At 40.7% G+C, this 16,621-nt stretch overlaps 1 protein-coding gene across 3 annotated transcripts in view; it reads left to right on the top strand.

The window, feature by feature from the left end:
- MSRB3 (methionine sulfoxide reductase B3) overlaps positions 1–16,621 on the top strand; it is a 170,501-nt gene that overhangs the window by 43,848 nt on the left and 110,032 nt on the right. For 2 of the 3 annotated variants that reach the window (XM_056574267.1, XM_056574266.1), the window contains exon 2: positions 6,109–6,236. The exons of the other annotated variant lie outside the window; for it this stretch is intronic. In XM_056574267.1, the coding sequence (XP_056430242.1) occupies positions 6,161–6,236 (76 nt within the window). In that variant the 5' untranslated portion in view covers positions 6,109–6,160. The remainder of the gene's footprint in view (positions 1–6,108; positions 6,237–16,621) is intronic. 3 annotated transcript variants of the gene reach the window in all.

Consider the following 16,621-nt stretch of genomic DNA (forward strand, 5'->3'; position numbering starts at 1 on the left):
ATGCATGACTAAGACCACAACTAGGTCTATATATTTTGTTTTATGTATAGACCCCAGTTCACACTATAAGACGCGATTCAGGAGCGTTTCCACCTGCAGAGAAAAAACACTCTTGTATTCTCTCACTGATGATCCAGGACTATCTGCTCAGTTGTTTGATTCCCCACTTTTAACATACAATAAAAACTTACTGTGTCCCGGGCTACGAATTCCTCCCTTCCCACTTTGGCATAATGTCAAATATCTTTTACATACATTTTTTACAGTTTCTACATTATGTTATTTTAGGTTATGCTCTAGCATTCTCTGAAGGAATATAATATAATAAATATCTCAAAAAAACATAAAATTATAACTAAATAGTCTATATGTTAATGGGAATATTTTGCTATACATTTATCTGCAATCCACCCATAATATTATCAGATTAATTAATACCAGCGATTATGATAATATAATAATATAGTAATTGCTATTATGCAAAGCTAGTCCCATTGAGGTATGCTATATAATTTACTATACTCATTTTGCATGGTTTTCCCGACTGAGGCATAACCATGCAAATAGATTAACTCTGTTATTTATTTACTAATTATATACTTTATGTATATGTTCTCGATATGTTCTTGAACCTTTTAGCTATTCTCTACATCCATTGAGCACATAGTGCTGCAATGTTATTATCAGGTCCGTTGAACTCATGTCAAAATACCTCTTTTCATATTGTAACTTACTTGCTATCCCGTCACTTGCCAGACCGATGTGTATACACATCGCGTCATTCAGCCCCCGCCCCCCCTTGCGTCATGGAGGGGACGGCTCGGGGGAATCCCGGAAGTGGGCGGGGAGTTATTAATAAGACGCTGGCATGCAGAGCGCGCCCACACGGGTGAACGGGACCCGCTGACCTGCCATTGCAGGTCTGATAGGAACACTACGATCCAGGCGACATGTGAGTAGGCTACCAAACAACTTCACTCAGCGTCCGGTGGTCCTCATGTAACAGGTAATATAAAACGGCATTTTCCTTGTACTTTACAGGACAGTGTCATTTCAGGGCACCCAAAGTTTGTGCTGCTAATTGGCACATAACCTAAACAGAATTTACACAAAAGTATTATAGTTCTTATTATTGCACTGTAGTGCCCCTTCGTTCTTGTGAAACACTGTCATCCAACTAGGTTTCTGGAGTGCTATGCTGTCTTGTTTCTCAGAAAGACCTAGGTAAGACATACTTAGTCAATCATCTAATACTTTTTTGCAAACCCCTCTATTCTAGGAAGTACAACACACAACACATATATTATAGTTACATCCCCGTCCATGTGGTGGAGTAGCACGATTTTAAGAGAGGTAACTGAGCCCTATATCTACAGAGAGAGACTACATGTCCTCTTTAAATACACAAAATGGAATCTGCTGACATTTGAAGGGAATTCCACAAAAGAGCACCCCCCCCCCAAATTTACAGCATGCCCTAAGATCTGCTTCTATTTTTCCACTCTGCAGGAATGTGATATTTGTGCTTGATTTGTTCTCTCATTGGTTGAAACACATATTCACTAATATAGATGCTTGCTGTGCTACATCTCTACATTCCTTGCCTCACAATCAGTGTAGAATCGGTCCCAGTCCCAGTCTTTGGAGCAGTATTGTAGGAACATTTATGTCACCTTTAGGTTAGTTTTCTTATATTTTTTTACAATTTCTGGCGTTTCAATAAGAATTGTCTACACTACACTATCATCATGTCCTGTGAAAAAATAGCAGCCAAAACATAATTGACATCACATTGTATATAATGAATGTTATATTTTATCCAGATTATAGTACTTCTATTAGTTCTTTTTATATAGTACCGCATCAATGTGTGCAACTATATTTAAAGGGGTTCTTCGGGACTGACGCGCTGGGGTATTGTTAACACTAACCTTGCCAGAGGGGAGTCCCTGTGTGCTGGACAGCTCCCGACTGAGGACGAACTGCGCACTTAAAGTTCTTAAAGCTGCTGAAGAAAAGTCGTATGGAGGACTTGAAACGCGTCCAGCTCCGCTACTAACGCCACATATATCCAGCCTCTATATTGGAATACAGCTATTGCGCTTATACGGCATCCGCTAAGCCCCAGGTACTTATGCGCATTGCCACGGCCACGAGGACGCCACATACCCTCTGACCGCATCGGGGATTACCAGTACAGGGGTGTGGAAATTTTATAAAAAACTACTTGTCCACGGGACTAAAATGGAGCAAAATCTACTTGTCCCTCATGACGATCCACTTGTCCGGGCCAATTTTCGCTTTTACGCTCTCATTTTTTCCTCCTTTCCCTATAATAGCCATAACTACCTACTATAATGATATCTTTTAATTTTTCAATAACATATTCTCCGAACCCAAAAAAAAAAAAAATAAAAAAAAATAAAAAAAAAAATATATATATATATATATATATATATATATATATCAAGGGAAGTGAAATTGAAATAGTAAAAGATAATTTAGCAGATTTGGTGGTTTTCTTTTCTACGCCATTTACCTTGTGGTTGAGGTAACATGTTAGTTTTATACTTTAGGCGCCTGATTACAGCGATTCCAGATTTGTATCGTTTACGTCATGTTTTACTACCCCTGTAGCTTTATTTTTTCCCACGTACCAGGCTGTATGAGGGCTCATTTTTTGCGCCATGATCAGTTTTTTGTATCGGTACCATTTTGGTATTGATCTGACTTTTTAATCGCTTTTTAACATTTTTTTCTGGGATTTTTTTACATTTACCGTACGGGATACATAATGTTATATTTTAATAGGTTGTACAATTACGCACGAAGCGACACCAAATATGTTTATTTTTATTATGTTTACATGTTTTTATATAGGAAAAAGGGGTGATTTGAACTTTTGAACTTTCGAACTTTTAACATGGAAGGGGTTAATGCAGTGGTCTTCAAACTGTGGCCCTCCAGATGTTGCAAAACTACAACTCCCAGCATGCCCGGACAGCCAACAGCTGTCCTGGCATGCTGAGAATTGTAGTTTTGTAACATCTGGAGGGGCACAGTTTGGAGACCACTGGATTAATGTGTGTCTTTCAAACTTATATTAAAACTTTTTTTTTTTTTTTTTACACTTTATTAGACTTATGAGGAATCATTAGATTCCTCAAACAGATGAATAGCGTTCTATTGAACTCTATTAATCTGTGTGCTTTGTGATCCATTGATAGAGCCTGGTCCAGCCAGGATCTATCAATGACAGAGCCACGGGACAGCAGGAAGCAGAGGTAAGCCAGTCGGATCTCCCCCCGCAATCGCGCTGCGGGGGGGCGATCCACCGCACTAGCCCACCAGGGAGCATTCACATGTCCCTTTAGACGCCGCTGTCAGCTTTGACAGCGGCGATCTAAAGGGTTAATAGCCAGCCGTGGCGATCGCCGCATGCTGGCTGTTAGCGGCGGCCCCCGGCTGCTGAGAACAGCCGGGGGCTGCAGAGTATGGAGCGGGCAGGAATCCACTGTGAGCGCCGCATGTATCTCCCCATGCAGACATGCCTCCTCCCCTCAGCTCTCCGAAGCTACAGCTAGGGGGAGTGAAGGCAGAGGACGCAGGTCTGCACAGGGAGCAAGAAGCCACGCCCCCTCATCTCCCCCCGCACGTCTGCAGAGCAGGGGAGAGAAGACAAATACACAGCTTCTCATCTCCCCTGCTCTGCTTCGGAGGACACAGGTTTGTACAGCTGGGGGCTGCAGAGTATGGAGCGGGCAGGAGTCCGGAGCCAGCTCCATACAGTCTGCAGAGGTCCGCAGCGCTTGTCAGGTCCGGCTCTGCTTGCCCGAAGCTAAGGGCCGGACAAATTCACCTGCCCGGCGCCCAAAATTGCTTGTCCCGGGTGTCGGGCGATAGGAATGCCACATCCCTGCTGTACAGCCTCAAAAAAACTGGATCTTTCATTATTGCTGTAACTTCTGAGACGGCTGAGTCTCTATCAGCATATGCCACACATAATAGGACCGTGAATTTGAACATTCTCTCTGCGCATTTTACCCTATTTGGAGAAATTCACGGCTCATTGAAGCGCTGCAGTCCCCATCATTGAAGCCCACTATCACCGCTATCCATAGGAGACGGCCGAAGCGGCGATCTATCCTTCAGCTCTTCAGTGCTGCAAGTATACTTAACATTGCTACTGTTTGCTCATGAACACTGCTAGTATACCAGACATTGCTACATTGTTACCATGCAATAATTGTTACATTGTTGCCAACGGATACCACTCATCCTACAAACAGCGCATTGAACAGTACAATTTTGCACTTTACATATTTGTTTCTATTCAAAAGAGACGTGCACCACTATTTTATTCTTACAGGCTGGAATATCCACAGACGTGTGGCTTTTATATTGATTGTATTTTATTACATATTTTTATATTATAATGTATTCTATGCTATCTATGTAATTTTATAATTTATTAAATTGTATTTTGTATCCCCGCTGACCCACAAGGGCCCTGTGCGTCACGGAGCACATTACATATTTGAAACAATTAATTAATAAATGTCTATCCAGTATTTAAGATCCTGAGCCTCAATTTTCCTTTTAATCACTTTACTTTCCGACACCGTGGGTATAGGTGCCATTTGAGTTGCTCGGATCAAGGTAACTAGCAGATAGGAGCCTCTCCTATTTTCTATAGATTTGTAAATTACTTCTATTAAAAAATCTTTCAGTACTTTTGAGCTTCTGAAGTTGAGTCGTCCTTTTCTGTCTAAGTGCTCTCTGATGACACCTGTCTCGGGAACTGTCCAGAGTAGAAGCAAATCCCCATAGCAAACCTCTTCTACTCAGTGCAGTTCCCGAGACAAGTAGAGATGTCAGCAGAGAGTACTGTTGCCAGACAGAAAAGAACAATTCAACTTCATCAGCTGATAATCATTGGAAGGATTAAGATTTTTTAATAGAAGTCATTTACAAATCTGTTTAACTTTCTGGAGCCAGTTAATATATAGAAAAAGTTTTTTCCTGGAATACCCCTTTAATGTGGCTAAACTGCCAGTGGTTATTTGCAATTGTCTATATCACAGCCCTTTGTTCAGTAATAGAGACATAGTTTAACTTTTCCAAATTGAATTTTCTGTGCCTTAAAACTAATTATTCTAGCAAACAGAGATGGTAAAAATTCATGTGTTTCTTTGTTTATGTTTATATTGTAAAATGATCCTGAAATCTTGCCATTTTTAGTCTGGCCACTAAGCCTAATAATAAACTGAAACTTCCTGTTCGGTACAGATCACTTTCCAGCATTCTCCTCCTTATCATCACAGATAGGATTACAGTAAAAGGTGGTATCTGTATATAGATAAGGAGACCCGTTGGTGCTTGTTGTGCTTGGACTTTTCAGGTCCGTCAAGCACAAAAAAAGCACTTAACGGGACCGAGCAGAGCGGTAGTGTGAACCTAGCCTAAGATGGGTTAAGAACATATTAAAGGGGTTTTTAATGCAGCCTGGGCACATTTAAAATAAATAAATAAATAAAATAAAAAGCATTTATTTAACAATATGCCTAGGCTGCCTGCTTAAAAAAAAAACAAAAAAAAATTTACTTACCTCCTGCACTTCACCGGTGCCTCTGGTATCACTTCCCCGGCTTCCAGTGTGATCACCTTCTTGGTCCTCAGGCTCAGGATGTTACAGTGCAGCTCCTTCCAGCTGGTGTCTGCTTCCACCATTGATTGGCTAAGTGCCAATGTGACGTATTGGAACTGGGCACCAGGAAGAAGACCAGGGCTTGGGCTCAGTACTTTACATTGCTGTACTATTCGCTGAGCTGCACTGTGATATCTTAAGCCCCAGAACCAAGAAGAGGATCAAACTGAAGGCCGGGGCAAGGGAATGGGGGGGGGGGGGGCACATATTGTTAAAAAGTATCAAAATGTATTGTTTAAGTATCGGTCACCTCAGCATCAGATTAATAAATGGAGTACCCCTTTAAGGGTCTTTCTATTGCAAACCACTGCTGTTAAATAAGTCACAAGCGTATTTTCTGCTATATTGTTTTTTATCATTAGTTATGCTGATAATAACCTTTCTTTTTTTTCCCCATTCAGCTGTTGTCCCTGTTCTTTGCCCCTTCGTTTTGTTGGTGAGGATATCACAGTGATGTCTGCATTCAACCTGCTCCATTTGGTGACAAAGAGCCAGCCAGTGGCCCTGCGGGCCTGTGGGCTTCCCTCAGGTTGACTGGGTGCTACTTGTTGTGTGATGCATATTGGGAGCCCTTAACAATTCTATCTCTGCTGCAGGAAACAGCCACTTGCATGTTATTCAAAACTTATATTGGAATATACACTGCTTCAAAATTACATATACCGTAATTTTTTATAGTCTAAGACTTCAGTTTACCCATACAGCAAATGTATAAATAAATATTACCTTATATACATATGGTCATTATTTATAATCATGCAGTCTTTACTTTTAAACTGGGTATGTTTTTATTATTATAACTTATTAGTGTTATAATTATTAGTATTGTTATTTTTAGAATGATTAACTACTACAATGACTTGGCTAAAATATTATTATTAATTTTAACAACGAGCACTGTGATTGATTTTAACAACGAGCACTGTTCCTTAGGATTTAGACAATCAGATAGTGTTAAAAATCTTATTATCTGCTCTGGTCCACAGAGACATAAAAGAGGTATTCTGGATACATTAATTATTTTATATATGTTGCTGGAGTCACTATGAAAAAATGCAAATCTAAGTCCCCCCCCCCCCCCCCCCCCCAGGAACCTGCTGTGATGTTTTCCATTTTCCTACTTGTCTCTCTCTTCCTACCTTTGAAATGTGCTTATCTTGACAGTAATAGCCTGCTCAGCCAATCACTGACTGCAGTGGTGTCCCACCACAGTCAGTGATTGGTCAAAGGGGCCGTCACTGTAAAAAGAACAGCGATGAGTGTTTGTGTTTTTTTTTTCTTCCTATAGGCACCAGCAATATATATATATATATATCATCATTCATCTGGAACATCCCTTTAAATGTTCGTTCATTTGCAGTAGACTCTGTTCATGCTGTGGTTATGATTTCCATTTTAAGAATCTTAATATATCTCACTAATATAGAGCAGGATAGGCAGTTTACATTTTTTTAACAGCACAGAAAAAATGCCCTTTATTAGGTGGTACAGCCTTTTACTGAATGATAAGTCATCATTAGCTATACACTATCACTTATTAGAGACTGAATCATTGCACTTGCTAGATAACACACACCCGGTTGCATTGTCTATAGAGGCAATTCAGTAGACGTGTGTGCCTGTTATGTGGTAACTTACATTGGTGTCTAGGGTTGGTGTTACCGGGTGCATTGGAAAATAGTGTCACCTCTCCCCCACTACAAGTAACTGCAATGCACTGACTGCAGGACTTATGAGGAAGCTGCTGCAGCGTTGAAGGTCTACACAACTTTCCTATACATATTGCATAGTATACTACACAACATGCAAAAGGTATTAAAGATTGTGTATTTAAAGGAGAACTCCGGAACATAAAAATTGTCCCCCATAGTGCCGTCAGTAAAAAAATAAAGATGTACATACCTTCCTCCGCTCCCCTGGGGCCTCCGGTAATCGTCTCCGGTCTCCGCCGCGATCCACTTCCTGGTTGCTGGTGGTTGGATGAATCAGCCAATCACCAGCCGCAGCGCAGTCCGACTCGGCTGGCGATAGGCTGAGCGGCAGTGTGAAAACGCTTCAGGACACAAAATTCTTCACTACACCGGTACCTGAGGCCGGGGCCGAAAGCGTCACTTTGCCGCTCAGCCTATCGCCGGCCGAGTCGGACTGCGCTGCGGCTGGTGATTGGCTGATTCATCCGACCACTGGCAACCAGGAAGTGGATCGCGGCGGAGACCGGAGACGTTTACCGGGGGAGCGGAGGAAGGTATGTACATCTAAATTTTTTTACTGCCGGCACTATGGGGGACAATTTTTATGTTCTGGAGTTCTCCTTTAACTGTCGTTGTGGCTCTCTCAGAGGTCTCTGCATAAGATACTTTAAAGGGGTACTCCGCCCCTAGATATCTTATTCCCTATCCAAAGAATAGAGGATAAGATGTCTGATTGCAGGGGTTCCTGCCATGCCCCTCGTAATGTCACGCCACACTCCCTCAATGAAAGCCTATAGACTTGCATTGTTGGGGCATGACGTGATGTCGCAAGGAGCGTGGCCATGACATCATGATCCCGCCGCCCGCTCCAAGCCCGTTCCGAATTCTGGGGCAGCGGAGTACCCCTTTAATAACAAAATATTAATATATAACAATGTATCTTTGCATAATACAGTCCTGCCCTGACTACATATACTGTATGTACAAAGAACAATATAACCAATGCACCCCCTCCCCCACATACAGCACCCAAATAGAAGTAGATACCCACACTACCAAAACAATAATACCCCATTTAAGAGATTACATGCTTGAGGTAAATACCAGCACTACACAGAATATACAGTATAGCCCATATAAGTGATTACACACAGGACCATATAGAGGTAGATACCAGCACCACATATGATATATACCCCATATAAGTGATTACATACAGGACTGTATAGCGGTAAATACCAGCAGGATATATACGCTATAAAAGTGATTGCATATAGGACCATATAGAGGTAGATAGTAGATACCAGAACTACAGAGGATTGGTCCAGATCTATCAATGTGTCTGCAGTCAAAATTGTCTGTTTTTACCCACAGCAACCAATCACAGTTCAGCTTCTGTTTTTTCCCCACAGCAACCAATCACAGCTCAGCTTTCATTTTACCAGAGTTCATTAGGATATAAAAGCTGAGCAGTAATTGGTTGCCATGGGCATATCACTCCAGTTTTTGTCTTGGACAGATTAATTAATCAGGGCCATTATTATTTTTTCTTTAGACTTAAAGGGGTTATCCAGGAAGCAAAAAACAGGCTTAATTTCTTTCAAAGACCACTCCCTGTCTGTCTCCACTTTCGGTGTGGTATTACAACTTGGCTCCATTCACTTCAATGGAACTGAGCTGCAGAACCACTCCCAACCTGGAGACAGGGAGTGGTCTTTTAAAGAAATTACCTCTGTTTTTGAATTCCTGGATAACCCCTTTAAGTTTCAAACCCAACATTAAATACATTTTACATTCCCTTTAAGGGTACATTAACACATACAGTATCAGCTATTTATTTTGCTGTATATTTTCTGCAGCTGATTTTGCTACCTATTGACTTCAATGGGTAGCAAACGCAACTGCAGAAAAAAGCTGTAAACTACGGTATGTAGCAGTTAATGTACTTGTGAATATACAGTAAGGCTGGAATTCCACTATTTTTTTTTGGGGGGGGGGGGGGGGGGACGCCAAGAAAAACGCCAGTTCAATTTTTTCGGCCAAAAGACGCTGCGGCCAGATGTTAGCTGTAAATCAATGAGAAATCGCAAAATTCTTTTTCTACTTGGCATTTTTCAGTTTGGCGTTTTTTAATCCTTTTGGCGTTTTTTCACTCTTTTTTGGCGTTTTTCAGCTCCTTGGCGGTTTTGAAAAATCTCAGCATGTTGAGCCTATGGCGTTTTTTTTCCCTGAAATCGTGGCGTTTTTCTCTGATAGAAGTCTATTGGAGTGAAAAAGTGTGGGTTTTAACTGTGGCGTTTTTTCAGGCGGTTTCTATTCTCTTTTGGACTTTAGCGATCCAAAAAAGTGATGGAGATCCTTTTTTTAATAACATTTCGTAGGGTACCATTAAAAAAATTAATAAAAAAGATAAAGTAGTGATGGAAAAAATTGTATTTACGAAATTTATCTTTTTTTTATAACAAAACTATATATTTTTAAACAGGGATCAATTTATGTGGGCGGGTAGGGCACTAAAAATGTAGCCGACAATAATAAAAATGTAGTGTGTGTTTTTCACTTTTTTTTCTTTATTTTTTAGGTGGTACTACTACTCCCAGCATGGAACACACTGTTCCATGATGGGAGTAGTAGTACCTGTACTAATTGACAGATCGCCCCGGGTCCGTTGCGATCCTCTTGTATAATTTATAGATGCGTTCGGCCTCTCTTCTTTGGTCCCCTGCACTGCCGTATATATACACCTATTCATACTTCACGCAGAGAATTGTGATTGGCCAGATGGTTCCAGCCAATCACAGCTCTCTGTAAGAAATATGAATAGGTGTATATATACGTCAGTGCAGGGGACCATAGAAGAGCGGCCGCCCGCATCTATACATTATACAGGAGGATCACAGCGGGTGTCAGGAGTGATCTGCTGTGATCTTTTCTTAACTGCAGGTACTACTACTCCCAATATGGAGCACACTCTGCTTAATGCTGGGAGCTGTAGTACCTGCATTAATAGACATATTGCAACAGGTGTCAGAAGTTACACTCGCTGCGATCTGTCTATTAATGCAGATGCTACAGCTCCCGGCATGGAGCAGAGCGTGCTCCATGATGGGAGTAGTAGTACCTGCAGTTGATGACAGATCACAGCGGGTGTCACTCCTGACATCCGCTGTGATTGCCCTATCTTTTTCAGAGATGCGGAGAGGCTTTCTCCTGCACTCCGCATCTCTGCACTATACTCCGGCCAGTGATGTGAATAGAACATCACTCATTCATATTTCCCTCTGAGAGCTGTGATTGGCTGCAACCATCCGGCCAATCCCCACTCTGGGCAGAAAATATGAATGAGTGATGTTCTATTCACATCATTGGCCGGACCGGAGTACAGAGCAGAGATGCGAGCACTGTATAAAGCTGCTCCGCATCTCTGCTGTATTATGGACGATCGCATCGGGAGTCAGGACTAAAAAAATTTAAAAAATTGTGAAAAAAGAGTGAAACACACACACTTTATTAAAAAGTAATTAAAAGTTCATTATAAAAAATAAAAATTTCCTTAAATAAATTTTTTCCCATCCCTACTGCATCCTTTTTTTTTGGTACCCAACACATTTTTAAAAAAATGCCAAAGGGGCCAAAAATGCAATTTCAACTCAAATGCAAAAAAGCCAGAAAAAAACGTCAGATACAGGAAACTGCACTGGCGTTTTTTCTGGCGTTTTTTTCAGTGAAAAAAACGCTGGGAAAAAAGCCAAGTGGAATCCTAGCCTAAGGGCAGGGTCACATATGCCTTAAATGGGCACTGTCACCAACTTTATTTTTTGATATGTTGTAGAACTTATGTACTACAACATATCTCTAATATACTTTTATTATTTTTTTTTTTTCATTAAAAAGGTTTAATTTACATTTAAAAACCGGCCCCTGAAAAAGGACTGATTTTGGAGTGGCAATCAGTCCTTTTTCAGTTAGGCTGCACTCGCTCCCTGCCTGTCAACCGGCCACTCCTCCTACACATCGCCGCTGCCGCCTCGTTGCCTGTCCCTGCACGCCCGCTGCCGGACTCTGCAGTAACTGCAAGTGTAATGAGGGAACGGGGTATGCGGGGCGGGGGGGGGGGAGGAGGGAACTGGCTAGTGCCGTAGCGGGGGGCGGGGTGGTGGTAACGGGCTAGCAACATAAAAAAAATAGGATGGTGGGAGCTACCCTTTAATTTGCTGCAGCTGATTTTGCTACCCACTGACTTCAATGGGTAGGAAAATACGCAGCAGCATATGTGCAGCAAAATACGCCATGTGTGACCCTACCCTAAAGGGGTTTTTACATCTGGTAAAGTTATACCCTGTACACAGGATAAGGCATAACTATCTGATCGCTGGGGGATCCGCTTTAGCCCCTGTGATGTTGAGGACCCCAGACTCTGGGAGTTGCTGGAGAAAACAGTGTTTGACTATTTCCATGGCTCCTATAAAAAATTAAAGGAGCGGTGGTGTGCAAGTGCGACCCACTCTCCATTGTAATGGGAGACTTGGGTCCCTGTTTTCAAGTTTGCAGGGGGCCCCAGTGATCAGACTTTCTGTGATTAGATAGCTTTATGGTTATTAAATTTTATCATCTCCTATTAGAATCTATTTCCACATGGTAGCAGGAAAAATTTATATAAATTCCAACAACCGATTACCTTAAATAATGTCAGATATAAATACTTTTGATATGTTGTACATCTTGGCAAAACATTAACCTTATTAACATACTTCATAAGAAAATGTTATTTCCTTTTTATAGAAATCGTGGCTTAAAAATCATGGCTTTGTCCAAGCTGAAGCACAGGCATGGACAAAGTACAGTAAGTGAGGGTGGGCGAGCACTTCTCTGTGCTTTCTCTCCTGTCTGATAGTATAATAGGAGGTACACAGATTATATAAAATATAGCTTTTATTAGAAATACATTAAAATGAACATAAACAATATAAAGATAATCAATATTACAAGTGCGATACCTGATCGTAGGCCCACTTGTGTTGCCTAGAAAGCTGACCCTGCTGGTCAACAGACCCCCTACCTATTAATGCAGGGAGGCCTTCCTATAGAGGGCCAGCCCGCATCCGGATCCTCCTATCTCACCCTAGTGCTTCAGGATGGGATAGGAGTAGGTATGAGGAGTGATGCGTACTAAAGGCAGATACCTGTGAAACAGTACCTCCAGAGAACACCGCGTGAGTAGGGTGCATACAAAAGTAACAAAATACATATATTGATGAACCATGTGATATACACAAATGAAATAGATTCCAACGCGTTTCGCTGTGCCCGTTATTCTGTGGCACAGCTCATCAGGGATTGAATTTCAGAGAAATACGGTACTCATATAATAAATGTATCTCTCTCTTCTCCCATGTTAGTGTAGAGCTAGGTATACAGCATGGAGGTATATAGTGTGCATTCAGAATTCTCCCTTTGATAGGGGGAGTGGTGTGCATATGCTCATCTCTTTATGTATGCAGTCCATGCGAAATAATTCAGGTTTATGCTGGACTAATAGCACGGATGACATGCACTTGGCATTTAAAGGAAGGTAGATACCTAAGGTTTGGTAGAGGTTCCCATATGCATATATATGTATATGCTGTGATGCATGGGATGCCGGTCCTCTGATCTGTGGAGCCTTTTGATAGGTGAGGCCTCCTGGCATGCAGTGATAAGGCAGCCAAAATGGGTAACTTTTAGTGTAGAGATCCCATTCTCCAGGACGCACTGGCATTTTCTTATGAAGTATATTAGAAAGGTTAATGTTTTGCCAAGATGTACAACACATCAACATTTTTATATCTGATGGTGCCCATTTAAATAATCAAAAATTGCACAAGACCAATAATAGTTAATAATTTATTATCAAAATACATACAGTATATACAAAGACAATGACAAACCTCCCCCACTGCTTATAAATAAGGATTATATGTCCCCAATCAGGAGAACACATTGCAGATTTAGTTTTTTGTATATAGTATAGTTCCTGCCCCAAATGTCCATATATCTGTCTGCCACTTAACATATATACAACACATCCTTGGTATATTTTAGGGTGTGTCCTATAATATATGATAAATTGCTTTGTATTGCACAGTATTATATCCCCTATCTATTATTACAAAGTGCCCTTTTGCTACAGAAAAGTGCCATATAACTATCACAGTAACACAATACAATAGTATCAGCAAAGATTAATGTGTATTACCCAGAGTCAACATCGCTTCCAATTGCTTGCCCCCTGGGGCTAAACATTGTGAGAACTAAGTGGACCTTGACACAATTTTCATAAGGCAACCATGTTGGATACTAGGTACAGCTATTCCCCTGTCCCCATTCTGGGAACAAGCAGCAGAATCAGGGATATAATTCACAGCTGGAACCCTGCTGCAACTGTCTAGGTTGGTGATGAGTCCACAGTCAATCAGCCCCTTAGATGCCACAGTCAATAGCATCCACAGCGTTAAAGGGGTTCTCCGGTGCTTAGACATCTTATCCCCTATTCAAAGGATATGCCTGATCGCGGGAGTCCTGCAGCTGGGGACCCCGGGGACTAATTACAAACGGGATGCCGCGATCAGGCATCTTATCCCCTATCCTTTGAATAGGGGATAAGATGCCTAAGCACCGGAGAACCCCTTTAAAGGGATATAGCAAAGACTTCCTTGATCATTTGAAAGCTGCTTTGCTAGATCGAGCAGCAGGATTCCCAGGTGTGCTACACAGCCAGGACCATGCTGCATCTGCCGGGGGTGAGATATGAGTCCAGACCTGGCAGATTAACCCCGTAAATATTCCCCCCCCAACTAGCGTTGAAGAGTCATAGATGTCACATTTTACATGAACCAGTGAAAAAGTCGGATTCTTTTTTTATTTTTATTTTTTTCCAGAAATAAGGCTTGCTACTTTTAACGCTAGTTTTCTGGTGGCAAGCATTCATAAATCTAAAAAATAAAATTGTGCAGCTCACACTACTAGTCTATATGTCACTTACCGAGGTGTCTAGAAGAATAAATGAACTGGCAATTACAGTCCTTCTAGGTAAACCACATGTAAATCAGTACATATGGGAAGTCTAGTTATAAGGGATTAATATAACAAACCAAATTAATATAAGATTGAAAATTAGAAAGGAAAAGAATTAGAACCACAAGATGACCTATCTTAGCTAAAACATTAATTTATTAATGAAATTAATAGATACACTACACCTAGAAGAATTCACCGGGCCCTTGCAATCATCTGGGTAGATGAAGGATAGAATAAATGACTACAAATTCAGTAATAAAATATGGATAAAATATATGCTAAAAAAAAGTTGGGAATCATCACCACCTAATATATGAAAGACCAAGGTTTAGGGTACATTCCCACACGGCGTATTTGCTGCGTATTTGCTGCTGCGTATATTATTTTCTCTGTTGAAGTCAATGGGTAGGAAAATACGCAGCACCAAATACGCAGCAAATACGCAGCAAAATACGCCGTGTGGGAACGTACCCTTATAAAGGTTTGTGTCTGAATTGATCGATATAGTGGTCCCTTTTATAGCTGAATAAATAGCAGTTAGATAATATGTTGCTAGTATTCGTGATATTCCTGTGAAGAAAAATATGCTTTTGGTGTCTCCAAATTGCTGGATGAAGTGAAATTTACAATGAACATTTACTGATGCCATTCATTGTGAAATTGTAAATGTTATCATATAAACATTGCAGCTCACAGTATAATTGTGGAGTCTTTATGGAGAAGTCTGTATATGTCCTGTAAGAAAGAGAGTTTTTTAGGTGCTATGTTCATAAATTCCCCCTAGGTCTCATAAAACCACATACAAAAAATAAGACAGTTATTACTGCTAATTTTTTTTCTTTTTACTAATCCTTAAAGTTAAACTGAGTTTCCAGTATTTCAATTAGGGGTAGATGCAACTGGTTTATGCACTAAATTAGATTTACTTAGGACACACATTTAATATCTACCGAAAAAAAACTATTTTTTGTAAAGGACTTTCCAATTTTAATGTGACTGACTGTTTAGGGCTTAAGAAGCTATATTCCACTAGATGGCAGTATATACTTAATTTTGTCCATATATTTGGCATTACACTTTTCTGTATGTGAGCATTGTGTTCTACGCTGGCACACTAGGAGTTAAACTGTCACGCACACAAAGTTTTGCTCACAAATAGACTATTTCCTGATATATCACAGACCTTTTCCAGCATTAGAAACAATGAAAGTGGCTTAGCAGATATTTAATGCATTCCAGATATCAGAATGAAGCAAGAAATTCCTGCAACTACGCTCAGCCACAAAACATGGGGTGTACTGGAAATACCCCATTTGTGATTCATTAAAACATCTTGTTTTGTACCTAAGCAGGAGTTTGTAAGACATTTAGTTTAGCTCAGAGTTTGTAAGACATTTAGTTTAATCTCTTATGTCTTCCTGTTTGTCCCAAAATCCATTGAGAGTGCTCGTAGTGATGTTCTTCAGGTGTATTTGCTGCAGCAGACCACCCAGAGTTGTAGAGACTTATTATAAACAGCTATTATTTGCTTTTTTTCTGTTTGTTAGGGGCTCTCATCCACCATGTTTTTGTCTGTTTTGTTTTTCACATTGATTGCTGCCTGCATCACCTGTACTTTGCATGCATTGTTGTTATTTCCTATGAGTGTTTGTGTGTGCGGTCACTCATGAGCATGGGATGTGAGAACCCACACACGGGCACTCTGTGCACTACAGAACCTTGCTCAGAGCCTTATTTTTATTTCTATGATCTTGGTGCAGATTTTGTAGTATGAATTTGGTATTAGATGATGTTTAGTAAGGAGCTTTGCACCTGTTTTTTTTAATGTATAACTGATTATTGATGAGAGACAATAAGAGATGCTAGCTGTCCCAGTAACAGAAAAAAATACATAAAGTATTCGCTTGAGAAACACCGGTTGGGAGACATTGATTTATACAGTGATCAGCCATAACATTAAAACCACTGACAGGTGACATGAATAACATTGATTAAGTACGGTATTTACAATAGTACCTGACAAGGAATGAGATATGGGCACAAGTGAGTAGTTCTTAGGCTATGTTCACACGGGCATAAATTGTGTAGAATGTCCACCGAAAAATACCCACAAACATTCCGCACATTTGAAAAATCCAGCAGGCGCTAGGACCACCCAGAAAGGCGC

This window comes from Hyla sarda, chromosome 4, assembly GCF_029499605.1.
Source record: "Hyla sarda isolate aHylSar1 chromosome 4, aHylSar1.hap1, whole genome shotgun sequence".
Classification (NCBI taxonomy): domain Eukaryota; kingdom Metazoa; phylum Chordata; class Amphibia; order Anura; family Hylidae; genus Hyla; species Hyla sarda.